Source organism: Sceloporus occidentalis, unplaced genomic scaffold (genome assembly GCF_023333645.1).
Source record: "Sceloporus occidentalis isolate IW3139 unplaced genomic scaffold, rSceOcc1.0.p SCAF_6, whole genome shotgun sequence".
In the NCBI taxonomy this organism is placed as follows: domain Eukaryota; kingdom Metazoa; phylum Chordata; class Lepidosauria; order Squamata; family Phrynosomatidae; genus Sceloporus; species Sceloporus occidentalis.
Genome location: NW_028316986.1, coordinates 125,717,544 through 125,744,925, shown reverse-complemented (window position 1 = coordinate 125,744,925; position 27,382 = coordinate 125,717,544). Strand labels below are relative to the sequence as shown.

The following is a 27,382-nucleotide window of genomic DNA, read 5'->3' as shown; positions in this document are numbered from 1 at the left end:
TAGTTCCTTATATTGCTGTATGATGTGAATAGTTGTTCATTGAAAAATTCTTCTCCCCTTGTGTGCAAAAGAGAGTTGAGGGAGAGGAATCAAGTCTTGTTATAATCATCTAAAGTTTAGATGATTCTTAGACCCTAGTTTAAATGTCTATGTCAATGAAGCTCATGTTTCCATTGCAATGTTAGCAATCATGCTTTCAGTTTGATTGCTGTGTCAGAACCAAAAGAAAATTAAAAGCACTGGAATGCCTGCTTGACAAAACTACTAGAGAACAATTTAAAATTAGTTATTTCAGGACCGCAGCACTTCCCTCCCCAACCCCTTTTATTTGGTATTCCAATAGAGTGCAACCTTATTTTTTTTTCTATTATAACACTATAATTCAGCTTCACACCTTGAAAAACTTAGTCTTTGTAGAAATTTAAAAGAGGAACACATTATTATACCGTTTGTAAAACGTTCTTGAATGATCCTCACTTTTCTCATGATTTCTTTCGTTTCCTTTTCTTTTCCATGCCCTGCTGTCTTTTACAGGCCAAATTCCTGGATAGCCAAACATCTATAGTCATACATGATATATTCTATTCCACCAGCATGACTTACCTTCTGATTAAAAATGCAAATCGAGATGTAAAGGTAATGTGCACTGTTCCATAACTGATCAATCTCTATAAACACTCCTATAGTGCATTATAGCATAATGGGCATGTTCATTCAAGTCTTGCTGTTTCTCCTAGGCTGGGGCACCTTTGGAGCTGAATATTCAGAGCAACAAACCCTTGAGAGAAATCAGCTACATGGTAATTTTTTAAACAATAACAATAAACAATATTAACCAACCCAAAGAAAATGCAAAATCAACAACACTAGAAGTCTTTAATGTTAAACATACAAATAATTTAAGACAGAAAATATCTCTTTATTTTTTTCCAGGCATTTGGGGAAAAAATCTTGCAAAGTGACATTTATTATTTGTTGTTCTTTTTATTTACATTTCAGTCTTTTCTTAAAGGAACATTTGATCATTTTTCCTTTAAAGCAGATTTGATGTGAACCTGTGAGCAAAGGCTGATTGATGTTAAATCAGTACAGCATCCGTTATATTGTAGCTGCTTAACTCTCATCTATGTACCAGGTCATTATAGTTGCCCAAAGTTTTGTTGCAGAACCCCCACATAATTAGACCAAGAAGATAGGGTTATAATCTCAAGAGATGTTATAATCTCAAGAGCTGTAAACAATGTCTCTGCATTTCAGCTGCTTGCCATTTACAAGTTTTTCCCCCCAAACATAAAAAACAAGAATGAAAATAGTCATAACTACATATATGTTGCATTTATGTGGCCTAGATCCTCGGAAGGGAAAGGCGGGATATAAATACATATTTTTATTGTTATTATTATTTATTGCAAAGAAGAAGGAAAAAAGATCCACCACCTGTGAATATGGGTCCTTTCACACAACACAATGACCTGTTACAGACTGCCAAAATAAAGCTGCTTCGGGTCTCTTTGGAAATATGCTGTTTAAATGATGCATGGGTCTTAAGAGTCCGGAGGTCGCGCCAAAGCCACACTCCATTCCTAAGCACTGGAGTGCAGCTTTGGTGCAGCTTCCGGATTCTTAGGATGCGTGCATCATTTAAACAGCATACCTCCAAAGAGACCCGAAACAGCTTTATTTTGGCAGTCTGTAACAAGCCAATATAGCACTAGAATTACACTTTAACTGCCACAGGCTGCATCCTGTGGAATCCTGGGGTTTATAGTTTATTTGAGGCACAAGAGCTCTTTGGGCAAGAATTCTAAATGCCCTTCCCCAAAATGCCAATTCCAGGATTACAAAGGATAGAATCATAGCAGTTAAAGTGGGATCATACACTAATGTAGTGTCAAAGGATCCTATGTGTTTTCTTGTTCTGGGTGGAATAGCCTTTATTCTGCACTCTGAATATCTAAGGCATCTTTATATGCCATAATACCTTGGGATTCTCATTTGGGTCAGATTAAGGCACAGAATGTAAGTGTTTTTAAAATGTCTTCCTGATGAAGGAAGAGAAAGTTAATTTATCTGATTTATGATTTTTTTATGTGCGGTTGTGATTTAACTAACTTATCCCCCACACCCCAGGTGGTGTCTAAAGAACAAATTGTGAGTACAAGTAAGAAGAAATCCACAACATTTACTTTAACACCAGAAAATTCTTGGGCTCCTTCAGCATGCATAATTGCCTACTATGTGAATGATAATGGGGAAGTAATAAATGATGCTCTCAGAGTCCCTGTTCAGCCAGACTTCAAAAATCAGGTAAGTGCATTTTTGTACTGAATCAGAAGATAAAATTTTATAAACTGGTGGAGCCAATGTGGTGTAGTGGTTTTACTGTTGGACAAGGGTCTGAGAGACCAGTGTTCAAATCCCTGCTCACTGGATGACCTTTTAGCCTTTGAAGAAGGCAATGGCAAATTTCCTCTGAGCAGATGTTGTTAAAAAAACAAAACCTCAGGAGAGAATTGCTTTAAGTGGAGTCAACTTGAAGGCATACAGCAGGGGTAGGCAACCTTTTTGAGCCGGGGGCTGGGTTGCTGTCCCTCAGATAACTGAGGGGCCAAAGCCGGGGGGCGGAGCTTCCATCCTCCGGGGGCGGGCCAGCGCTGGAGGCCTCCCCCTCTTTCCTGGCCCCTGAGGGGCCCAGGCCCCGACAGGCTGGGAAAGAGCCGGTGGGGGGGGTGCCAGTGCTGGAGGCATCCCCTCTTTCCCAGCCCCTGAGGGGCCCAGGCCCTGCCAGAGGCCGGGAAAGAACCGGCGGGGGGTGCCAGTGCGGGAGGCCTCCCCTCTTTCCCTGCCTCTGAGGGGCCTCAGGTCCCGTCAGAGGCCGGGAAAGAGCTAGCGGGGGGGGGCACCAGCACTGGAGGCCTCCCCTCTTTCCCGGCCCCTGAGGGGCCCAGGCCCCGTCAGAGGCCAGGAAAGAGCCGCCCCGCGCGCTCCTTCTCGGCCTCTGCGGAGGCTGCCTTCCGCGGAGGCCGAGAGGGAAGCCGGCGGCCCCACGCGCTCCTCCTTGGCCTCCGCGGAGGCTGCCTTCCATGGAGGCCGAGAGGCTGCGGGGAGGCAGGGAAGGTGGCGCGGTCGCGCGTAGGAGGCGCCGCCTCCACCTTCGCCTCCTCTGCCCCAGACCTTGCTGCCCTCCTCTTCCTCCGTCTCCTTTGTGCGGCTATGCGCAATGGAGGAGGAGGATGGCAGCAAGGCCCCCGCGGGTGCCTGGAGCGGCGCCCAAGCTGTGGCGGGGGCGCCAATCGGCGGCAGGACCGGGCTGGGGCCGGTCCCGAGGCCTTGCCGGGCTGGATCTGGCCTGCGGGCCGTAGGTTGCCGACCCCTGGCATAGAGTAACAAAATATATAATGCTCTCAGAATTCCTGTTCAGCTAGTATTTAAAAAGCAGCTAAGTGTGTGACACTTCCATTTACACTAAACTAAGTCTGTTTAATTACTAGCTGTTTTGCTTTAGACAATAAAAGGATTTCTTATAATGTCTTCCTAGTGCTTCCTGTATGGACCTGCAAAGAATGTTGAAGATAGGATGCATTTATTGTTGATGTACCATATATACTTGACTATAAACTGACCTCATGTATAAGTCAAGGGCAGGTTTTGGGGCTAAAATTATGGATTTTGATATGACCCCTGGATAAGTCGAGGGTAAAACTTAGGGGCATGTAATGAAGGATGTAAAGGATGAAGTAAAGGAAAACAATGCCAAAGAAGTTACAAAATTCCAGCAGATATAACTATTTGCCCTCATAAGGTTGACCGGATGAGTAAGTGGAAGGGGACACACACACACACACACACACACACACACACACACACAAAATTTAGAGTACAGTATCTACATTGACCCATGGATAAGTCAATTCAGTTTTTTTGGGTCAATTTTTTGACCTAAATTTCTAGACTTATACATGAGTATATACAGTATATAGTTTGACATCATAAATTATATCTGTGTTGGACATTGATATTTTAGGGAGAACTGTACCTGTAGTTTTATTTATGTTTGAAGGAATAATATGCACAATGGCCTAAATCCTTATGTTAGTCATGACTAGAGAACTTATATAATTATTGACTTACTAATTTCTCTTTGATTCACTGGATCTGTACTAGTCAGCACTAACATTTGGATTTAGTCAATTTTGTCTATAGTATATACTTCAGACATAAATAAGAACATGAACTGTAGTTCATCAGGGATGCTGAAGTCCTGATTCCTGCATTACTGAGATAATGGCATGATCTGTCAAACTATGTATCAGCAATACATGGCATTAGCCCTTTCATTTAATGGCCTTCTCTAGTGAGACAGATTGAGAGGCTGTGCAGACTGTCTTTAAGGCATAATCTGTAGCAGCCTCCAGCTGTGCCAGATTAGGGCTGCGGCAACTGCACACTGCAGCCCCATTCTGGCCTTTACAGAGTGCAATAGCTGTGCCGCTGTGGCTTTCAGGTACTCCTTTGGTGCTGCCTCATATGGACACAGCGCCAGAGGGGTGCTGTGATGCCATATGCCATGTGGAGCAGTGCACAGTGTCACACTGCCCTGGGGGCAGTGTTGGAGTGTGTGTCAAGTGGACACGCCCCGACTTGGCCCCCAAGCTGGCCTTAATGGCTGGTGTACACAGCCCCTGAGTTGATTGGTCAATTGGCCAGTGCACTTTTTTGTCATTAATGTAGCTGATAAGATGGGCCAGAAACAATACTTACATGGGTTACATACTGAGTAATACAATAATAATCAAAGCATTAAGCTGTATCAAATACAGTAGTGAAAACCTAACTACAAAATAAAACAACTCATTTTAAAATAAGAGCAAAAGAATAAAATGTAGCTGTAAATTTACAGCGCTTCATAAATAAAGGATAATAATAATAATAATAATAATAATAATAATAATACAAGAATTTAAATTGGGGCCAAAAATGTGAAACTTTATAGAGTTAAAATAGTGTTAAACAACAACATAATCAAGATTTAAATGATCTTGGGAAAAATAAATCCTTTTCCAGGGGTTGATTCACCTCTGCCATCGAAACCATTACAGATTCTCAGTTGCAGCAAACCAAATGCAAGTATCAGTACCTGAATGAAATCAAAGATATAGCCATGTTAGTCTGGATTAGTATGCAAAGGGATCTTGTGGCACCGTTGAGACTAAGGAGGTTGCTGCACATAGCTTTTAAAATATGATTAGACCTGGAAAAAGTGGCTTTGGTGCTACTTGTTGCACAATGATGCCTCCTACATGTAGCTTCTGTGTCCCTGACCTGTAGCTACTCTATCCCTTTTAATTAACGGGCAAAACCCATCAATGATTTCCCAACTGTCCAAATCCTCAGGTGTGAAATGTTGCTGTTGGGGCAATTGTGATATTGGCAGTCATGTGGTATCACAGTGTCCTCTTCTCCCCCTGTCATCCCCTCCCCCTTTGCTCTGCCTTAGTAGCCGGATTTCCTTTCTTGTTTTCCTATTTCTTTTCTTTCTTTTTTAAAACTTACATTGCAGTAGCAGTGTTCTGGGAATTGTGTGAAACATTACATGAATGTTGTGCTAAAAGAAAAATAAATAAATAATGAAAGGCATGCTGGGTAGGATATAGGACTGGGAGGTGGAGTCAGGGAGAGTGGCAGCATCAAAAGTTTCATGAGCGTGAAGACATGCAATATTGCCTGCCGGAAACCTGGTGTGTTTCAATTTTTTTTTAAAAAATGTGATTGCTGTGAGAACAGGACTTGTGTAGAATTGTTGTAATTGAGCAAAAGGAAAAAGTTGGTGGCATAACCTTTTGTATACTTGAGTCTTGCATCTGTGGAAGGAGACTTAAGTCTACAAAAGCTGATGCTACCAACATCTTTTTTTTCTTAGTTAGTCTCAAACGTGCTACAAGATCCCTTTGCATACCTGAATAAAAATGCTCATTTTAAATCAGCACCTTCATAATCTAAACAGATATGACCTTCCTTCCTAGATTAACATGCAGTGGAATAGAAATAAAGCTAAACCTTCTGAGAATGTCAGCCTGAAAATTAGTGTGACTGAACCCAGAACAACAGTTGGACTTCTAGTTGTTGACAAAAGTACAAAGCTGCTGGGGAAGAGAAGTGATATCACAGAGGATGCTGTAAGTTGTAGTAGATTTCTTTTTCTTGTTGTTAAGAGCTCTTCTGGGCTGTGTAGTTTTATAGAACCAGTTACCAGATTTGATTGTGAATCATGTTAAATTTTTAAAAACCAACCATTGGATTTCTAATGTTCTAGACTTGTGATGGTGAACCTATGGCACACGTGCCACAGCTGGCACGCAATGACATTTCCCCTAGCATGCGGCAGGGGGAGGAAGAAGAAGAGGTGCACACCTGTTCCTCTTCCTTCCTGACTTTCCCTGGTCTCTGGTTTCCTCTTTGGAGGCAGGTGAAAGCCAGGGGCGGCACTGGGAGAGGAAGAAGAAGAGGTGCACACCTTTCTGGAGGCAGCTGAAGGCCAGGGATGGTGTGGGGGAAGGAGGAGGAAGAGGCATGCACCTGTTCCTCTTGTTCCCCCTTGGCTCCCCCCCCCCCCCCCGGGCCTTCAGCTGTCTCTGTAGAGACAGCTGAAGGCCCAGGAAAGCAGGAGGGGGGGGAGAGTAAGTCCTGCCCCCACCCCAGGTAACAATGCCCTCAATTCTTATAATCTGGAGGACATGACACAAAAGGAAGAGATCGGAAAAAAGCACATTTGGATACTAGTTTTTAATTACAAAGTTCCTATATTGACCAGCACGAGCACAAGCAGTTCAAACAAAGAGGGAGCCTAAAGATACCCCAGAGCCAGATTATCTATTTTCTGTTGATTTCCATGATTGTCTTGCCTTTCATCATCACTTTGCTGTATATTTTGTTAAAGTAAGATCCATAGAAACAAATTATTGACTTCCTTGAATTTTAGGTACTCCATGAACTAAGTTTATATAATACACCACTACATTATGGAGAAGCCAGAAATTCCTACAGTGTCTTTCAGGTAATGTTCTAAAATGTACATATAAATTTTGTCTCCCTAAGTTTGGTATTCGAATGAAAACAAATATTGAGGAAGATATATAGTTTGAAATAATATTCATTAGGCATGTTTGGTGGACAATTTGCATGTGTATTCAGTAGCTATCAGACAGGAAGAAACTCATTTCTTCTATTCTGCTAGCTTTAGGATTATCTAAGAGCAACATTTTTCATTTATTTAGGCATGCCTAAAAGCATTTTTAAAATAGTTATATACACATTAGGAAAATGTATTCCTGTATTGCATGTGACATTTTGAAACTGAAAAACCTTTTCATACATTGTGCACAGAAATGCAACCTCTGGGTATTGACTGATGCCAACCTTGCAGAATACGATGACTATGATTCCTGTAAGTACAAACCAACCAGGTAATTAATACATTAGTTGTGTGTTGAGATACATGTATACCATAATGGAAATGATAGAGAATGACACAATTTATGTTGTAATGTATTAATATCACTGGGTATTGTATAAGTCCTAAATGCAATGGCTTGCTTCCATACTTCAGTTTTCAGGAGGGGAAATTGGGATTCAGATACATGCACAGACACATATATAAAAATCTTATTATCATCTTTTCCCTCCAACAGATGGCTATGGTTTAGATTATGCTGTTTATGATGATTATCACCATCACCTGGATAACACAGCAATGCCTGCTGATTTTAGTAGTCCCTATGTAAGGACAGATTTTCCAGAGACATGGATTTGGCGTGAAATCACAACAAGGTAAACTCTTAATAGGAAACTGAGAGGATTATCTTTATACTTCCTTATAAGGTAATAATTACTGTATATTTGTACAATTGTAGTACAGTACTCATTTTTAAGGGATGTGGTGGCTCAGTGGTTAAGATGCTGATTCTGTTGATTGCAAGGTCAACAGATCAGCAGTATGAGGCTCATACTTGTATTATGGATTGTATTATGGTACAATTCAATGGATGAGCCAATTCCTCAAATGAAAACTAGTAGTATATGAACAATTATTTTCATGTATATTAATTGTACATCATCCTTCAGACTAGTGTCTGAATAGTGCAGCTGTTCAAATCTTTTTGGACTGCAACTCCCACCATTCATCACCATTTTCTCTTGTGGCTAAGGGCTTCTGGGAACTGCAGTGCAGCAATATCTGAAGGATAACTTGATAACCCACCACTGCTTTAGTTGATGCAATATGACTAAATAACCAGAGAGTTTCCAGTCAGAGTTGAGAGTTAAAACATTTGCACCCCCCCCAAATTAAAACTTTTCCGTTTAACTGGAGCTAGGAGTGCTGACTTTTGACTGGACCATGTGAAGTGCACTCACATGAGAAGAAATCCTCATTTTAATGGCTTTCCAAACATTAAGGGTCTGTTTTCCTGTTCCTAGATTCCAGCAGAGAAATGCTTGGAATGAGCATTCCAGGTACAGTTGGTCTTCAGTATCCACGGACTTGCCATCTGAGGATCCAAGCACCAATAGATGGCAAGCCCGTGTTGTCCCCAATGGTAGCATGTACATGTGGCCATGCCACCATTTTGGACAGCCCCTGTTGTCCTGTAGTGGTGCGTGCACGTGGCTGTGCCACCATTAAGTTCCATTGTCCCCAATGGTTGCACGGCTGCATGCACATTCCACTAATGGACAACGAGGGCTGGCCCTAATGGTGGCACAGCTGCGTACATGTGCTGCAGTTGGGGTACCCCACAGATACCGAATCCATAGATGCTCAAGCATGCATTGTCTGTATATTTGGGGAGCACTGGGAAATACAAAAAAGGGGCTTGGGGGCCTATGAACTGCATGTTCGAACTTCTGCACTAAGCAGCCCTCAAATGGAAGGTCTCTAGTTGGTTTAGTCACTCTTTTTTGGGAGCTTGTATAGAAGATGTATGTTTGACCCTTTTTTGTACTTTTTAAAGTCTTCTTACAGACTATTCCCCTATATTAACAAAACACCCTTTACCTGGTTAGACCTATGGACCTTAACCAAAGTATTTTTTTTAAGCACCAACCTTTTGTCTTCTTTTTAACTTTAGATCTACTGAAACAACTGTGAATGTCACCGTTCCTGATACCATTACTTCCTGGGTAGCCAGTGCATTTATAATATCTGAAAACCTTGGACTGGGTGTTATTAAAATGCCTATTGAGGTAACATGCCATTCCTCCAGTCTAATTCCAGCAGTCTGAATTGCTTTCAGAATCATAGTGATGCTGATTTATAGTGATTACAGGACTCAAACTAGAGTTCATCTGCAAGACCATAATATTCTTACAATGGTCCCATACAGATGGGTCCAAAAGGATGGGCTGGGGTCGCCTTTTGTTGCCGCGCAGCAGCGCTGCAGCAACCAAACTGCACGGTGCTGCTATGCAGCAAAAAAAGAACGCTAAAAAATGGCTCCTTTTTGCGCCGCCTCAAGCAGCCTGCAATGTCATAGCTATGCACGCTGTCTATATGACGTCACACAGTGATGACGCCCTAGTCACATGCCAGGGTTGCGGGCCGTGTGGGTGCTCTGCCCTGAGGCAGCCCTAGCACGTGACGAGGGCGTTGTTCAGGGCCCGTCTGTACCGGGCCAATATTGTATTTTCTCTCACTCTCTTATTCATTTAAAGATTTTGTGTGTTGCCTTTCATCAAAATTTGATTCACAACAATATAAACAATTTTAAATACCTGTAGAGTAAACTTTCTGGTCAAATTAAGGGGATGGCTCCTAGTATTCCAACAGATGTAGTAAAAAATTACATATTTCAGTAAGAAGCTGGGATAAGCATATTTCAGCTACCTTTGGATAATACACTGCTGTTTTCTTGTTTCAAGGAGCTATTTTCATGCTTTGTGTAGCTAGAGTGCAAAAGTAAGAGGTTAAAACATATATAATGTCAGGTGATGACAGTGATTAGTCTCATCAATATGGAGATTGATGAAGTCTTACACAGTGACTGAATAGTGAATTCAGGGTGTTGGGGAGGAGTCCATAGCTGTGATATGAGTAAGTACCAATAACGTTAGGAATGTCCTAGAAGCTAAATTTAGGTTGTTAGATAGTAAATTGAAATTCAGGACCTTTAAAGTTGGTAAAGTCAAGAAGTGATGAGAAACATCTGATTGCTCCATGTCCTTAAATTGAAGATAAGAAGTAACAGCTGGGCTCCTGTATCAATTACTTAGGTCCGAACACATTGCAGAAATAATCTAGTTTGAGACCGCTTTAACTGCTCTGGCTCAGTGCTAGGGAATTCTGGGAAATGTAGTTTTGTGAAACTTTTACTCTCTATCAGAGAGCTCTGGTACCACAATAAACTACAGCTCCCAGGAAACCCTAGCACCGAGCCAGGGCAGTTAAAGTGGTCCCAAACTGGATTATTTCTGCAGCATGTTTCAGGCCTTTATTTACTTAAGTAACCTCTCCTGGCCTGGTCTGACCCTTCCCTCCTACCAAACCTGATGGAAATGTCATTCAGACGCTCTCCAATCATTGGCAGAATGGACCTCTTCCTCTCTATGCAGCTGATGCCTGGTAACGTAGGTTTGGGATAGGGGGAGTAACAGTCATGGCAATAATATCACAGTCATGATTAAGTAGCAGTTGTGAATATAAAACAGCCACATATGAGAAAATCAAAGTTACTGTTTTGTATTCATGATCCCTCCTTAAGTCATAGTTGTGACACTGTTATCGTGATAGTAACTCTTGCCCAAACTTACTATGCCAGGCATCAGCTTCGTGGGAAGAAGGAGATCCATTCTGTTGGCAGATGGAACACAACTGAATCACATTTCCATCAGGTTTGGAGTGGGGTGAGTTTAGTGTTATTTAATTATGTATATTTAATTAAATAGCTGACACAGGATTCTGGCCAAAATGTCAATATGATTTAGAGACCATTCAAAACAACTGTGGAGATGGAGTTATTCTAGTAAAGCCACACATGGGGAATGTATTGGCACTCTCCCCTTGTGTTACCATTTTGAATAACTGACTCTGAAAGCTACTTTTCTTAGGTGATAGGGCCATCTATAGTTTTATTAACAAGCATGGGGAGTCAGCCATATTTGGGGTACATATTTGCACTGTGGTGGGCAGTACCAGATGTAAACATGGCCAGGCCAGAAGCAGTGGGTTGTAGCCAGTATCACACTCCTAGTTTTTATTTGAGTTTCAGAGATTGTTAAAACAAAGAACAAAGCAGAAAGCTAGATGTAGTTGACTGGTGTTCCCTTGGCTTTGCCTCTGGTGATGCTTCCCTTTACCTCACCAGCCCAATAGGACATCAGTCATCATTGCTTGTTTCCAGAGGAGATTGTCTCTGGAACCAAGAGGGATCCGGTGAAGAGAAGGAGCAACCAGAAGACTGCAGGAGATATTTTAAAGCTCTAGAGGGCACTGTGGTCTAGGAAATAAGCTAAAAAGATTTAGCTGAGTTGAAAACATCAGCATAAAAAACTTTTTGTAGTCTTGCTTCACATCCAGGGATTCAGTTCTCCAAATGATATGATATATTTTCTAGAACCCTAACCTTCTTACAAAGAGAGCTGCTGTTTTGTGCAAAATCCAACTAGATGGCGACATGGTTTTTTGCACAAAACCTGTTTGAACAACAGAACACATGGCTCTCTGGAAACAGTGCTTTGTGTGCAACAAAGATGTTTTTGTGCAAACGACAGTTTTTTCATGCAAAAACTCTTTGCCGATAGCCACATTGTTTTTGTCTGCAAGATTGCTGGGTTTAGAAAGAAAGATCTTGCAGAAAAATAATATGTGGCATTTTTTGCACAAGAAACTCTGTGTATTTCAGCACAGAATAATTTCCCAGAACACTATCTCATTATTTTAAAATTAAAAGACAATCTGGTACAGCAGACAAAATATTTAGGCCTAAATCCAATTGCTAATATCAACTAGAGTGGGCATCTTGAACCAGTGGGAATTTACATTAAGTGTTGACTGATGTCCAGCAATTGATTCTTCAAATCTGCTCTCTTTGAGACTAGCAATTGGTTTTAGGCCTTAAAAAGAAAACACAAAGGAGATTATCGCACTGCGTTCTGAGAACGTTCCTATCATCACGTGATGAGAATGTTCCTGGAACAGATATTACTGCATTAGTAAACTAGAACGTGATCAGAACGTGATCAGAACTGCATTTTACCGCACAGCGAAACCGTTCTCAGAACGGTTTGCTGTATTACGTTTTGTGGGCTGTGTTCTGATGACGTCGCCACTCAGAGGTTGGACGGCTCGGGAGAGGCGCTGCTCCCAGGAAAGAGGAAAAAGGGAGGCTTGGCTTACTGAAATCCCTCACCTCCCTTCCCCATAGGAATCAATCCAAAAACGGAGGTTAAAAAAGAGCAGAGAGCCCTTATGGGTCTTCATCTGAGGAGGCAGAGCTTGCTTGGCTATGGGGATGTCCTGCCATCTCTCCCTCTCCCCTCTTTCCCCATAGAAATCAATCCAAAAACGGAGCTTAAAGAGCAGTGAGCCCTATGGGTCTTCATCTGAGGAGGCAGAGCTTGCTTGGCTATGGGGATGCCCTGCCATCTCTCCCTCTCCCCTCTTTCCCCATAGAAATCAATCCAAAAACGGAGCTTAAAGAGCAGAGAGCCCTATGGGTCTTCATCTGAGGAGGCAGAGCTTGCTTGGCTATGGGGATGTCCTGCCATCTCTCCCTCTCCCCTCTTTCCCCATAGAAATCAATCCAAAAACGGAGCTTAAAGAGCAGAGAGCCCTATGGGTCTTCATCTGAGGAGGCAGAGCTTGCTTGGCTATGGGGATGTCCTGCCATCTTTCCCTCTCCCCTCTTTCCCCATAGAAATCAATCCAAAAACGGAGTTTAAAATCTCTCCCAGATGCAGACCCAAAGGGCTTGCCTCTGCTCCTTTTAAACTCAGTTTTTGGATTGATTTCTATGGGGAAGGGAGGTGGGGGATTTCAGTAAGCCTAGGGACTCTGGCTGGGAGAGTGCTTCTCAGCCTCACTGAGAAGTCTTCCCTCCGAAGATTCTCTTGGGAGGAAAGGAAGGCAAGCATCCCCCCCTCCCATCTTGTCTTCCCTCCGAAGGGAGTCCGAGGATTCTCTTGGGAGGGAAGGAAGGCAAGCCCCTATAAAACGCTGGGGCTTCATATGCTGGCATATGTTTGAAGAAAATAGGATAAAACTTATGTAACTTGATGGGCCAAGGGCAGAGTCCCCTCCTTGGCAGCCTGGGCTTTAAGGGAGCTCCACGGAGGTCCCTTCAAGCGGAGGGAAAGGGAGGGGACTGGACCAAGGGGAGAGCCCCTGCAGCCATTGCAGCTCTTTAAACCGGTTAGAAAAGAAGAGTCCTCTGCTGTCATCCCATTTCCTCCTGTGTGTGTGCATGTAATGTGTGCCTTCAGGTTGTGAGCTTCCCTCCCCGCTTTAACTCTTGTCTGGCTCTTTGCTATGGAATTCTGGGAGTTGTTTGCTTGCTTTTGTGTGGTGCTCCAAACAGAGGAGCTTTTGTGGGTTCCCTCCTGGAGGGAAGGAGGAGAAGGTCCTGGGCATCCCTGCCTCCTGCATTGTGACAGCACAGGAGCCCCACTGGACATGACACTAGAGGCCCCCGCAGAAGCAGCCAGACCCTCTCCCTCTTGCTCTCTGCTCTGGCCCCCCTGTTTCCCTCTCTCTTTCTCTCTCTTTCCCTTCTTTCCTCTTCTCTCACTTGTCCCAACTTTCCTCCCTTCCCTCCCTCCTTCTTTCCCCCCTCACACACACACACACACACCCCTTCCCTCACTGCAGTCGCTCGCCTGCCTGCCTCCCTCCCTGCCTGTCATTCTTTCAGCCAATTAGGAGACGGAGGAATGCGAGAACGGATTTGAGAACAGATAAGAATATCGCACACACCTCTGTTGGAACGTTCTCATCACGTTTCAGCTCTCTGGGAACACATTCAATCTGTACCCTCCTGGAACACATTTGGAACACATTTAAACGTTCTGAGAACCCGATTGGAACACATACGTGCGGTATACTCAAATGCGTTCCGTTCTCATCACGGGATGAGAACGTTCTCAGAACCCAGTGCGATAATCTCCAAAGATGTGGGAATAACAACTTAAGAACTACTGAGGAAAAACATTTTCACTGGATGCCAGAAAGCCCATCTGGAAAAGAGCCAAGTGAATATCCAAGGACAAGGAGTGCTGTAATTTGGACACTGCTATAGAAAAGGGTTTTGTTGCGTGTCCTTAGCAACCACACTTTGATGGGTGCATTGCAGATCAGGTCCTTTTTGGAAGACCTGACTGCCCAGACCAGATCATGTAACAAGAGACAGTGACAGTGATCTTGCTGGCTGATGTTATTGGTTTATTGTTTGCCACTTTGATTTGTTTAAAGATAAGGAAAGGTATAAGTATTTTCAAATAAACAAATCTTAGTAAATTAATAAACTATATTTAGTGTAAAGTCTCAAATTATAACCATTCAAAAATAGGGGTTGAGATTGGAGTACAGACTATATCTGGCAGTTAAGAGTTTGCTTATGAGTATTATTTTAGAAATTTGGAATTGGGTCTTACATTTTATGTCAAGTTCATATGAGATTGAAGTCAGTATTTCTTTCCCCCCACTTCTTCAATGTAGTTTGGCAGAAATTGATTAAAACTTGATTGTTGCGGACTTTATGAAGCTATATGCTTGGCTGCAGTTGAATATAGACCTTAATACTTCCAAAGCCAAGATTCCTTTTCACTTCCCACAATGAGTAATTCCCCCTCCTGCACATTGTTGGATCACTCATTTTCTATTTAAAGATCCATATGTTGAAAACATGTTATACATTATCACACACAAAGAATGTTTTTATGAAAACATCTAACTAGGCATTACACAGACCTTATATACATACTGTTAAAAAGTTAACAGTATTTAAGAATGAATTGCATTTGGTAATAATTAAAAACTTTGGCTGTGGTATGTATCTATATCTGTCTTTATTGATTTCTCCACATGGTAGCTGTTTTTATTGGATGTTTCTTGTGCACACAGCAAGATCTGGAAGTATGGATTGAAATCTATGGCCTGTTACAGACAGCCAAAATAAAGCTGCTTCGAGTCACAGTGGAGGTACGGTGTTTCAATGATGCATGCGTTCTAAGAGTCCAGAGGTCATACCAAAGCCACGCTTCAGCCTGTCATACCAAAGCCACGCATCATTGAAGCACTGTACCTCCACTGTGACTCGAAGCAGCTTTATTTTGGCTGTCTGTAACAGGCCTTCGTGTATTATCAGGCTTTCTCCTTTTTCTGAAGATCAGACCCACCCACCTCCTGCTTTCGTTGGTCAGCCACATCACAGTCTATTTCTGAATGCATTAACTGGTGGGAGTGCTTTTTAGAAATATGTGGGAAATATTTATATGTCTGTTTATTTTCTCTTTTCTTTACAACCTGATTGAAATAGAGATCAGAAAGCCTGGAAAATATCTAGAAAAATCCCCCACCCCCCATTAAGACCTTTTCTCTGGAAATCTTTTTAAAAAACAGATTATATAAAGGAACAAGTTGTCTAAGACAAGGTGTTCCTATATTTAATCTATTTATATGTGTCTGTATGTGTGTCAACAATATACTAAACATGATGGTTTTAACCCAAACCAAATTATATACAATACATTTTATTTTCAAAAAGGAACAAACAGATTTTCAATCTGTAACAGGGACGTAGCTAGGATTCCAGACTAAGTGCCACCATTATAATGGGGCTTGGGTGCGGCGGCGCAGCAGCACACACCATTCATTTTTCTAATGGAAGGGGGGGGGGGTCCGGACCCTAAGAACCCCCCCCCCCCCCTTGGCTACATCCCTGTCTGTAATCAATGCTAGTATCACTTTTTTATTTTCCCAAAACTCTCTGTTTTCTTCCTGGAAAAACACACACAGAAACAATCATGTTTCCCTATGGCTTCAAAATGTCTTAAAGTGTTACATCTCTGATACAGAGGTGCTCACTGCATTGTAACATTGCAAATTTATGATTTCAAAAATGTTGGTGTCCTGAGTGGTACCAGGATAGAATGGATAATAATAATAATAATAAAATCTTTATTTATACCCCGCCCTTCCAAAAAGATCAGGGCGGCTTACAAATACAACAATACAACAATTACAGATTAAAAGCACAGCAAACATCAATACCAATGCAAAAACAAAAATAAAAAGCCCCATTAGCCCATCCTCATGGCCACGGAAGAGGAGGGAGGCCCACAGGATGTTTAGTCGGGGAATGCCTGCTTAAATAGGAAGGTCTTGAGATCCTTCCTAAATTGGGCCAGGGTAGTAGATGAGCGGAGCTCAATGGGCAGCGTGTTCCAGAGGGCAGGGGCAGCTGTGGAAAAGGCTCTTCTAGAGGTAGAAGCTAGCCTAGCCCCTGGCACCTTCAGCAGTTGCTGCCCAGATGTTCTGAGGGTGCGAGGCGGATTGTACGGGGAGAGGCGGTCCTTCAGGAATCCTGGGCCCAAGCCATTTAGGGCTTTATAGGTAATAACCAACGCCTTATATTGAGCTCGGAAGCGAGTAGGCAGCCAGTGAAGATCTTTAAGTATAGGTGTTATATGGCTGGTCCTGGTAGCACCAGTGACCAGCCGGGCTGCCATATAAGCTACGAATGGAGCCAGAACAGAAACTGGTAACTAATTGGGGTGCCCAGAATACTCTGATGGCCTCTTGTACAACTTGACAAAACCCAGAATTCACTGCCTTTTTAGATACAATCTGAATTTACCATTAGGTGGAATGAGATGGCTGTCTGAGGCTGCTGATCTGAAATATTAATGAATGGGCAGAAAATAGTTTATTGTATTTTTAACCCCAGAGAGAAGTGCTAGTCAGCTTTCCTGTCCCAAGTGCTAACATAACTTGGCTATCCTTGAGTACCATGCATCTTGACTTATTTGGGAGCAGTGAACAGGGAATCATTTGTTGGCAGGAAAATGTATTACTCTAGTATTGCATTTGTTGTCTGAAATAGTTTTCTTGATCTGATCAAGAAAATAATACCACTTTGGAAAACATACTTGCAACACATTGATGTTAAACGGTTTTAATAAAGATATTCTTTTAGTATTGCTTTTTTTCCTTCTAGACAAGTGCTTTTACTTCTTATGTTACAGCCAGTAGTAAATTAGTTTCACAATGGCACGTGTTATGCATATTTGATCAGGACTTTGTGAAATACTTCAAACTGTATCCAGGCAAGGTTGGGAAACCAAACATGACGCCTGACTTTAGCACATATTCAGAATTTCTGTATGAATGTTGCCTCCAGTATCTTAGATGCCTGCACTGCACAGCAGTTTGAAACTCCCCCCTTTGTTTGCCAGATAAATCCTGTTCTCTCAGTCAGAAGTCTGTATGAATTATATTTTCTAACAAGTAAACTGCTTACATCAAACAGTCATTGTTGTATAACTTTTGTTTTTCAGTTAGAGGTCTTCCAGCCGTTTTTTGTTTCCTTAAACCTCCCTCCTAGTGTTACAAGAGGAGAGCAGTTTATATTGGAAGTAAACATATTCAATTATTTGAAAGAAAGCACTGAGGTAATAATATCAGAACATTTATCTTTAAAATCTCTTTTGTGATTTCCCTGTCTTTGCTACTGCTCACTCCAGGTTATTTTTTCTGGGGCCAAACTAGTGAAGAATCCTGTGACATCTTAAAATTTCCAGTTTTTAAGATGCCATAAGTATCTTTGTTGTTGTTTTTTTCTGGCACAAGCTAAGACTGAAACCTAGCCTGCAGAAATGGTTTTCTGGGGAAGGTTAGTTACTCCTGGAGTATAGATTCAGAAAGAAACTACTGAAACTTGTCACCTACTGTCCACAGGGAACCAAATTTATTTATTTATTTATTTATTTATTTATGCTCTGTATATTAGTATATCAGACCCGAAGTGATGTGTGATGACATAAATAATAAACATTATTTCAGAAAAGATTAAAAATCCTATTTTACAAGCCATTTTCAAAAACCAAAGACTGTACGATATAATTCAGTTCTAAGCAGCCACTGGAAGATCAAGAAGGATGGATCTAGATACCTGTCTTCCCACACTGCCCAATTTAACATTGTTATGGAACAATTTATAAAAAATGTATTGGACAATATATTGGAATATATTCAGGGATAGCTGTGTTGGCTGTTCAGCAAAGTATAATAACATCCAAAATCCAGAAAACAGCGATACTTTTATTGGGCAACCTAAATGCACAAAATACATGTTGCAAGCTTTTGAAGCTCCATTGGTTTCTTCATCAGGCAAAAGTGTTAAAAATCATAAAGGAGAAAGAAAAATATGACTATGTTAGAGTCACGGGCCTACCTTTTATCAAGATGTTGTTGTTCTCAGTTATGATGGTATGGAGTGGTATGCATGTAAGGAGGCCACTCCTCCTTCTGTCCATGTGGGTTCTGGGAGACAAGGAGTTGCAAAGTCCAGGAAATAAAATTGAAACTCCATCAGGAACTCAAAAAGATATTTCCTTTGAGATCCAGGTTTGAGATTTTTTAACACCTCTGCCTGATGAAGAAGCCAGTGGAGCTTTGAAAGCTTGCAGCATGTATTTTGTGCATTTTGGTTGGCTCTGTAAATGTATTGCTGTTTTGTGGATTTTGGATGATGTTGTACTTTAATATAGAGTTGTTTATTCAGAGTTGTTTATCCATTAGTGGAATAAATGCTTTTGGCAAAATATATCCTGCTTTTGGTTGTTCCCTCTCCAGTCTGCTCCATTGTGCCAGGGAACTCTTTTGAGCAGACAGGGGAGGATGGTGATGAATGAAAGTCTTTTGGTGTGACACTGGATGCTACTCATTGTTTTGGTTTATTTAGTATAAAATCCTAAACACACTAACTATGCAGTAGGCCCCAAAAATACTGTGAATTACCTCTACGTAAATGTGCATAAAATCTCACAGTATACCTGACTTATTTAATGAACACTTGTTTAGTGTTCGGAACTTTTTTAAACATCTACACTCCTCAGAAGGTCACAGATGTTTACCCATTATTCCTTATTGCAGGAGGGACTTTCTCTGGTAATGTAATTTTGCTTTGTTGTTTTCCAAATATTCTTGGCTCTCCTCTGTTCTCCAGTTGCCCATTCCCCTCATCTGTCTTGTTTGTATTTTTCTTGGGTGTTCTTAAATACTCTGAAGTTGATGCATGCTGACCAGCAATTTGCAGTAGTCACATCTGTGTGAAAGCCTTTCTGTCCTCCCTGGGAAATAATACAACAAAAACAAAAGAAAGCTCATTAAGAAAGCTATTGCACTCCCTGTCTTTTACAGTTTTAGGAAAATAGTAACTGAGTTCTTTCATTTCTTTAGGTTACAGTAACTCTTGATACAAGTGACACCTTTGAAATTCTTATAATTTCTAATGATATAAATGCCATGGGAAACCAACGGTCAGTGTGGGTACCAAGTGAAGATGGGAAGACTGTTATTTTCCCAATCAAACCAAAGCAAATTGGAGAGATTCCCATCAGGGTGACAGCAATATCACCTGTTGCTTCTGATGCTCTTCTCCAGAAAGTATTAGTGAAGGTAAATTTTAACACTGTCATAATTAAAGAATCTGTATGTAGGGTGGATGAACCAGTTTGAAAAAATATATGCAGTATATAGGATGGGTTGGGGATGACATTGTTCTGGTATTTCATCATGACCTGTAGTAATGAATTAGTGTTGCATGTAGTCTTATGATGTCACACTTATGCACTTATATCAGGGACTCCAGAGGCAGCCAGTGTTATAGTGCCATTATTGGTGGATACAGGATTTGTCACATTTGGTGACATGACCTTTCAGCATTCCATTCTAGAGGTACTTTATTTACCATGGAGCTATCCTTAGCAACACATCTCTGTGCTCTTAATAAAATATGGCAAATTATGAAAATGAGATTGTAACTGAAGAACAGCCACTGGCTCATTTGTCTTGAGTTTTTCTTGCGTTGTTTTGAGTTGTCTGATATGGGGCATCAAAGCCAAGAAGTGAACTCTTTTTTTTCTTTTGCACACATGTACATATTAGACTTACAGTATCTTTAAAAAAAAAAATCTTTCAAATGAGACGTGGGGATTGGAGCAGAGAAGCAATAGAGTAAGCATGTGTTATGAGAAAGAGACCAAGGGAAATCTACTATATCGCTATTCCAAATTCCATCCCCAGACAAATGGAAGGGTTGTTCCTGTACCTTGCCATTGAAGTGAAATCTGCATTTTGAATATCACATCAGGCAGAAAATTTCACACAGGGAAAGGGTTAGAACATCCTTTACCTCTTTGCTCCAAATACCTCTTCCATAATGCTTGTTGTTTTGTGCCTTCAAATAATTTCTCACTTATGGGCTGCATCTACACCAGCATTAATGCAGTTTGACACCGTGTTAACTATTATGGGGTTTTCGTGGCAAGATTTGTTCAGGAGAATTTCTCTATGGCCAAGAGAGTGTGACTTGCTGAAGGTCACTCAGTAGGTTTTCATGGCTGAGCAGGGCTTCAAACCCTGATCTCCAGAGCTTTAGTTGAGGGCTCAAACCACTGTACCATGGTGGATCCTTTCGTAAAACTACTTTTTCTTTTAAAAATAAGTGGGGGGAATAGAAATGGGATGATGATAGAGTTGCAATACATCTCTATCTAATATGTAGCTTTTAAATATGTCCTTCGGACTAGGTTCTGTATAAAATGCAGAAGTGATGTTGTCTCTTGTGCTCTTCAAAACTGAAGTGAGAAAAGAGAATTTGATAAAGGATAGCAACATTACATTATCTAAAATTAAACTGTTATAACAATTTGCTGTTTTCACATTCTCAACCGAAATAGAAAACTAACTTGGGTTATTAGTCAGGACCTTAAACTGCAATCTTTTTAAACTATGGGGTGACAGATGTTGCAGCCAGATTGCCCTCACATCTAATCTGCCCTGTGTGCTATAGAGACCTCTCAGTATTGGGAACACATAACCCAACTATTTTACTACAATGGGCCTTTGTTATCTGCTGAGGTTTGGTTCCAGGGCCTCCCATGGATAACAAAATATGTGGATCCTCAAGTCCCATTAAGTACAATGGCATAGTAAAATGGCATCCTTTATATAAAATGGCAAAATCAAAGTTTGATATTTGGAATTTATTATTTTTTAAAAAAATATTTTCAAGCCGTGGATGATTGAATCCATGGATAAAAAATCCGTGGATAAGGAGGGCTGATTGTGTATATAATAATTATTGGAAATGCATCTATTCTTCATTTTTAATTTAAACACCATTGATATCTAATATTTTTTATTGTCTGCACCAAAAATGTGTAATAATAATCCTTTTTAATGTAAATACCTAACATGTCTAATGTTTATTTTTCAAATATACACACATACCATGTCTAAAACTTATTGCAGATGTAGTGAATCTTAATTTTTTAAAATGTAAACTCATACAATATCTATATTTTAAAATAAATCTATCTCAAATCTAATGTTTATTTGAGATGTGTCTAATCTGTATTTTGTTTCAATAGGCTGAGGGACTAGAACAGTTTCATTCACAGGCACTACTTTTGGACTTGTCAAAAAGAAGTAGTCTCACAGAAAATCTGAATTTCACTTTCCCCTCTAATGTTGTACCTGGCAGTGAACGAGTACAAGTCACTATTATTGGTAAGCATTCCATTTCCCTTCTTGGCTTCATTTCAGTGACCATTGGCAAAAGAAAAGAAAATATAGTACTTTATATACTCAACTATAAGTCAACATCATGTGTAAGTTGAGGGCAGGTTTGAGGGCCAAAATTATGGATTTTGATATGACTCGTGGATAAGTCAAGAGTAAAATTTTGGGGCATGTTACAAAGGATGTAAAGGTGGAAGCAAAGGAAAATGATGCCAAAGAACCTAACAAAATTCCAGCAGGCATAACTGTTTGTGCTCATCCTAAAGGCTGGATGAATGAGAGAGTAGAGAGGGGTCAGTGCTACCAGGACAGATTATGCTCTTGCACTTCAGGGGATGGTTCCTTTTTTTTTTTTTTTTTTAATAAGAGTTAAAGTACAGTACTAACATTGACCAGTGGATAAGTCAACTGAGGTTTTTTGGGCCAATTTTTAAAACTAAAATCTCTAGACTTATAGATGAGTATATACAGTAAGTAATTGTACAGTTTTGGCTCTCTTTTTTGTTTATGTTGTTCTTCAGTTTTATGTGCAATTACTTGCAAGTTTTTTTAAAAGTGTATCAACATTTTCCTACTATTATATAGAACTCCCAGTAGTCTCCCATCCAAGCAACTAATCCAATCTATAGCGGCTAAGCTATTCCATTACATGAAGAAAAGATATGTAATACTCTGTAACAGGGGTGTGCAGCTTCCATGAGGGGACTTTGGATGACCACCCCTCAGCTCTGTCATTTTTTGACCAAAAATGCTCATGGGACAATTTTGCCACATTCCCACCAGCAGCTGTTTTGATCCCATCAGAGGACTTTTTAAAAGCAGGAAATGATGACCTCAATTTATATTATGATGCATGTGGACTGGAATGGATTACAGAATGGTTAAAATTAGAAGACAAAAGACTCTTAGAACTAGAAGGAGAAGGGAACAAAGATGGTGCACTTACAAGGATTTATTAGTAAAACAAGCAGGGGAATTCAAAATAATCAAACAAGAAAGCTTAGAAACTAAAGGGCTCAAATTGGGATGGTTTCAATATAGGCAGCTTTATGAGAGGTTCAAAATAGATACAAAAAATTTAGGAATAACCGAAAATAAAACAGAATTAAAAGAAATTCTATATGGGAAAAAAGAAAAGAGGATAGGTACAATATATAAAAAACTGCTGGACTTCCAGATGGAAGAGGAAGTTGTTAAAGAAAATATGATCAATTGGGCTATTGATATTGGACACCCCATAAAATTAGAACAATGGGAAAAAATTTGGAACAAAAATTTAAAACACATGGTTTCACAGAGTTTAAAGGAAAACTGGTACAAACTTTTTTTCAGATGGTATATGTCTCCCGACAAATTAGCTAGAATTTATAAGAACACTCCTAATAATTGTTGGAAATGTAGAGAAGCTTCCACAACCTTTTTTCACTGTTGGTGGAATTGTAGTGCAGCAATAACATTTTGGAGCATGATTAATAAAACAATAAATGAAATGTTAAATATAAAAATAGAATTGAAACCAGAAGTTTTTTTGCTAGGAATGCTGGAAGATGAATTGGAAAAAAAAGGGAAAATATTATTTTATTTGATAACCATAGCAAGAATTATTTTTGCCCAAAATTGGAAGAAAGAATCAATACCTACAAAAGAGGAGTGGATCTGGAAAATCTATGATATTATGGAAGCAGATAAGTTAACTCAGTTGTTAAAAGATAATACATTAGATAACTTTTATAAGGAATGGGATAAAGTGATCGAATTAAAAAAAAAACAATGGGGAAAAATAGCTACTTTAGGCCTAAAGAACTGAAATCAATAAATAACCTGGAATGGATAGTTGAAGCTAAGCTATCCTATTAAACTAACAGGTATATAATAGAAGTAAGTGGTATGGGAGGAGAATCTAAATGAGTTTTCGTCAAAGTAGATTAGGATAAGAATTAAATTGATATTATAGAACATGACGAAGTTAAGATGTAGTTGTTCAATCACAGTAAGATAAAAATATATTAATGAAAGGAAGGAAAAGAAAAAGAAAGAAAAGTTAAATGAAGGGGTATTATAATAGGCTATAAAGATTAAAGTATTGAGAAGCAATGAAAAATGTTTCTATGTTTTGGGGTGTGTGTGTGTGCTTCCCCCCCTTTTTTCTTCCTTTCCCCCCTTTGTTCCTTTCCTTTCGCTCTTTTTTGTTTGTTTGTTGTTGTTGTTTGATTTGAATAAATTTATGTAAATATGGGAAAAACCAGAACAGGTATGAAGCTTGATAAAGGATTGATTAAATAATGATGTAAATCAATAGAATGTTATTTGGATTTCTTTATATGTATATATGTATCTTGTATATTGTGTATTTAAGTTTGTCTTTGTTTTTGAATAAAAAGTTTTTAAAAAATAAAAGCAGGAAATGAACCCAGAGTCAGCTTCTTATTCATTTCATATTTAAAAAAGGAGTCTTCTGGGCCCAAAGATAGCCCAGGAGGTAAAAATATGACAAAATCTCTCCCTTGACTTCTACAGGATATGGATGAACATTTTTGGTCAGGTTTTTCCCCCAATTTTTTTTTAAAGAAGTCCTCCAAAATTGCTTGAGAAACATGAGAGCCAAATTTCACCCACTCTTGCTCTATACATGCAATAATCTCAGTGGTTGTGTGCCGCCTTCCATGAATTGTGTACATAGGCTAGGGTATCCTTTAATGGCAAACCTTGAATCCTTTTTACATTAAAAAAAGAAAAACTCATCAAGGTGAATGGCCCAGGTGGCTTTAAAATATTTGACACAAAAAAATTCCCATGGCCTTTATCTCACATTTCCATGTTGTTGGTATTGGCACATCCAGAGCCACTGGGACAAGTAGGAGAGTCATGTGGTAGCTAGATTGTCAATTTGGGACCTGAAAATCTCACAGGAATGAGGAGGATCCTGTTCCTGGGGTTTTGGCCTGCATCATCTGAACTAGATGACATGAGTATTGTGAGAACCCGGGCTTTTTGGCCCATGCAGACAATCCCTGATTGACTGTGGATCACTCGCCTTCATCCTGACTTACCTGACAAGGTTGTTGTGAGTAAAGAGTGAGAAGAACCATGTACATTGCATTAAACATGTTGAAGAGAAGGTAGGATATAAATGTAACAAATATATAATTAATAAATATGTTATGTTGTGAACTGTGCCTTTCAGGTGACATCCTGGGTCCTTCTATCAATGGTCTAGAGTCCCTGATCAAGATGCCTTATGGATGTGGAGAACAAAACATGATCAATTTTGCACCAAATATTTATATCTTGGACTATCTGACTAAAACAGGTGACCTCCAGTCCACTCTGAAATCAAAAGCTGTGTCCTATATGAGAGAAGGTAGGATATTTTTTTAAAAAACAAACAAGCCTGCTGTTTAAATGTGGATTTCTTTGGCAGTTTCTCTTACCTTTACTCTAATTTTTTAATTGTAGAATTGGGAGCATAGGAGGTGGTTCTGTAGGAGATAGGATGATGTTGGAAATAAGCTGATACCTCCTGCATTGACTATGTTTGCCTTCTTTGTGCTTCATTCATAGTTCATATGGTGGGGGTCAGAAGATCAGAATGAGTGAAAACATCAGGCCTAATATAGAAGGTGATGGCCACACTTTATGTATTGCTGTGTGTGCCAGGAGTCATTTCACATCTCACACTCACAACAAACATGCACATCTGGGGCAAGGAACCGGTAGCTGTTCAAATGACTTTGACTCCCATTACCTAAGACAATATGGCTGGTGGATAGGGATGATGGGAATTAGAGTCCAATGGCAGAAGGAAGTCCACAGATTCTCCAGTCTTGCTTTGTAGTTTGTTTCTCTTCTGATCAACCTGGAAGGTTCTCTTATGGATTTCACAGTGCAATCTGACTAACCCACCACTGGTTTTCTGTACAAAACTAATACTGTCAACTACTTTGTTTTGTAATGTCACTACTTCTTAAATATATTATATATACAAGCCAAACAGTCATTTTTCTTCATTGTATATTAAAATGTTCTTGAGATTTTTACAATGGAATAACCACCTTCCCAAATAGATAGTTGATTGCCCATTAAATATTACCGTTTGAATTTTCCTTATCCATGATTCTAAAATCCAAAATATTCTAAAATCCAAAATTGTCCACATGGGTGGTTGAAATAGTGACATCTTTGCTTTCTGATTGTTTAATGTATATAAACTTTGTTTCATGCACAAAATTATTCAAAATATCATGTATAATATTACCTTCAGGCTCTGTTTATAAGGTGTATAAGAAACATAAATGAATGGCATGTTTAGACGTGGGTCCCTTCTCCAAGATGTCTCATTGTGTAAATGGAAATATTCTAAAATAAAAAAATATCAAAATCTAAAACACTTCTGGTCCCAAGGATTTAAGACAGAGAGGGCTCTCCCAGCATGGCACCTGTGCCATGGGTTTGCCATCACGGATTTAAGAAAAGGGAAACTCAACCTGTATCATTTATCATGGTTTCTCCAAAACACTCAACAAGCAAGTGTATAACTATTGTTACCTGTTAATAAATAGTTTGCTATAGTCCACCCAAGGCCATGGCAAATATGAAAACTTGCTTGAATTCAGTTATGCTGATAATGGATCTTCAAAGCCTATAACCTGTTTGGTTTACATGTATGATCAAATATCACTTTAGCTTTCTCAGTCTTTTCTGAAGAAAATTTTCATAAACATTAAATGTCTTCCTATAGATGATTTTCACAATAAGAAATAATTAGAGCATGAAAGTAACATAATTCCCCCTTATTTTTAAGCCAGTGGAGCGTGATTTCTGGGTTGCCCATACTTTTAAGCACAACTTTATAATCACAGAGATTAGAAACTGGGAACCAAGAAAGCCAAAAATTGTAGGAAACTGGTTTTTACATTTGATACTATGGTCCAAAACACACTGCAGAAATAATCCAGTCTTGACAGCTTTATCTGCCCTGGCTCAGTGCTAGGGAATCCTGGGAATGGTAGTTTATTGTGGCACTAGATTGCTCTGACAGAGAAGGCTGAATATTTCACAAAACAACAGTTCCCAGAATTCTGTAGCATTGAGTCAAGGCCGTTAAAGAGGTCTCAAACTGGATTATTTCTGTAGTGTGTTCTGCACCTAAGTTATCTGTCTTTATGGTAGTTGTGTGGACTTCCAAGTTTTTTCTCACATTGTACAAGTTGCATCCTTTTTGAGCACAAATGACCAAATTTAATCTGTGGCATAATTCTGTTTGTTTTAGTACTGTCATGTTATAACTAAATTTGGACTCAAATCCCAGATCGGGCTCCCACAAAGAGAGGGAACAAAGGCCACCAACAACAGAAACAGTTTTGTTTGCTTTGTTAAACTCCATGGGTTATACTTGGCCTGACAACTGGATTTGGGCCACCCTAAAGTTACACAGTTAGTTTGAAAAATAATGAACATCTGTTTTTAAACAGCTTCTTTGAAGTTTGCAAACAATCTATCACTCCCTGTAGACTGATTTATACTACCATAATGTTTTAAGTTCCTTAAACATTAGTTTTATTAGAGCTATTTTTAAATGAGTCATAACTG

At 39.8% G+C, this 27,382-nt stretch overlaps 1 protein-coding gene across 1 annotated transcript in view; it reads left to right on the top strand.

The window, feature by feature from the left end:
* The window catches only part of CD109 (CD109 molecule), a 93,073-nt gene that overhangs the window by 40,917 nt on the left and 24,774 nt on the right, over positions 1 to 27,382 (top strand). Inside the window, exons 12-23 of the mRNA XM_089530906.1 lie at positions 535 to 636; positions 738 to 800; positions 2,131 to 2,307; positions 6,024 to 6,176; positions 6,980 to 7,054; positions 7,384 to 7,444; positions 7,689 to 7,827; positions 9,126 to 9,240; positions 17,545 to 17,658; positions 19,448 to 19,666; positions 21,643 to 21,781; positions 24,978 to 25,154. Coding sequence (XP_089387032.1) covers positions 535 to 636; positions 738 to 800; positions 2,131 to 2,307; positions 6,024 to 6,176; positions 6,980 to 7,054; positions 7,384 to 7,444; positions 7,689 to 7,827; positions 9,126 to 9,240; positions 17,545 to 17,658; positions 19,448 to 19,666; positions 21,643 to 21,781; positions 24,978 to 25,154 — 1,534 coding nt within the window. The remainder of the gene's footprint in view (positions 1 to 534; positions 637 to 737; positions 801 to 2,130; positions 2,308 to 6,023; positions 6,177 to 6,979; positions 7,055 to 7,383; positions 7,445 to 7,688; positions 7,828 to 9,125; positions 9,241 to 17,544; positions 17,659 to 19,447; positions 19,667 to 21,642; positions 21,782 to 24,977; positions 25,155 to 27,382) is intronic.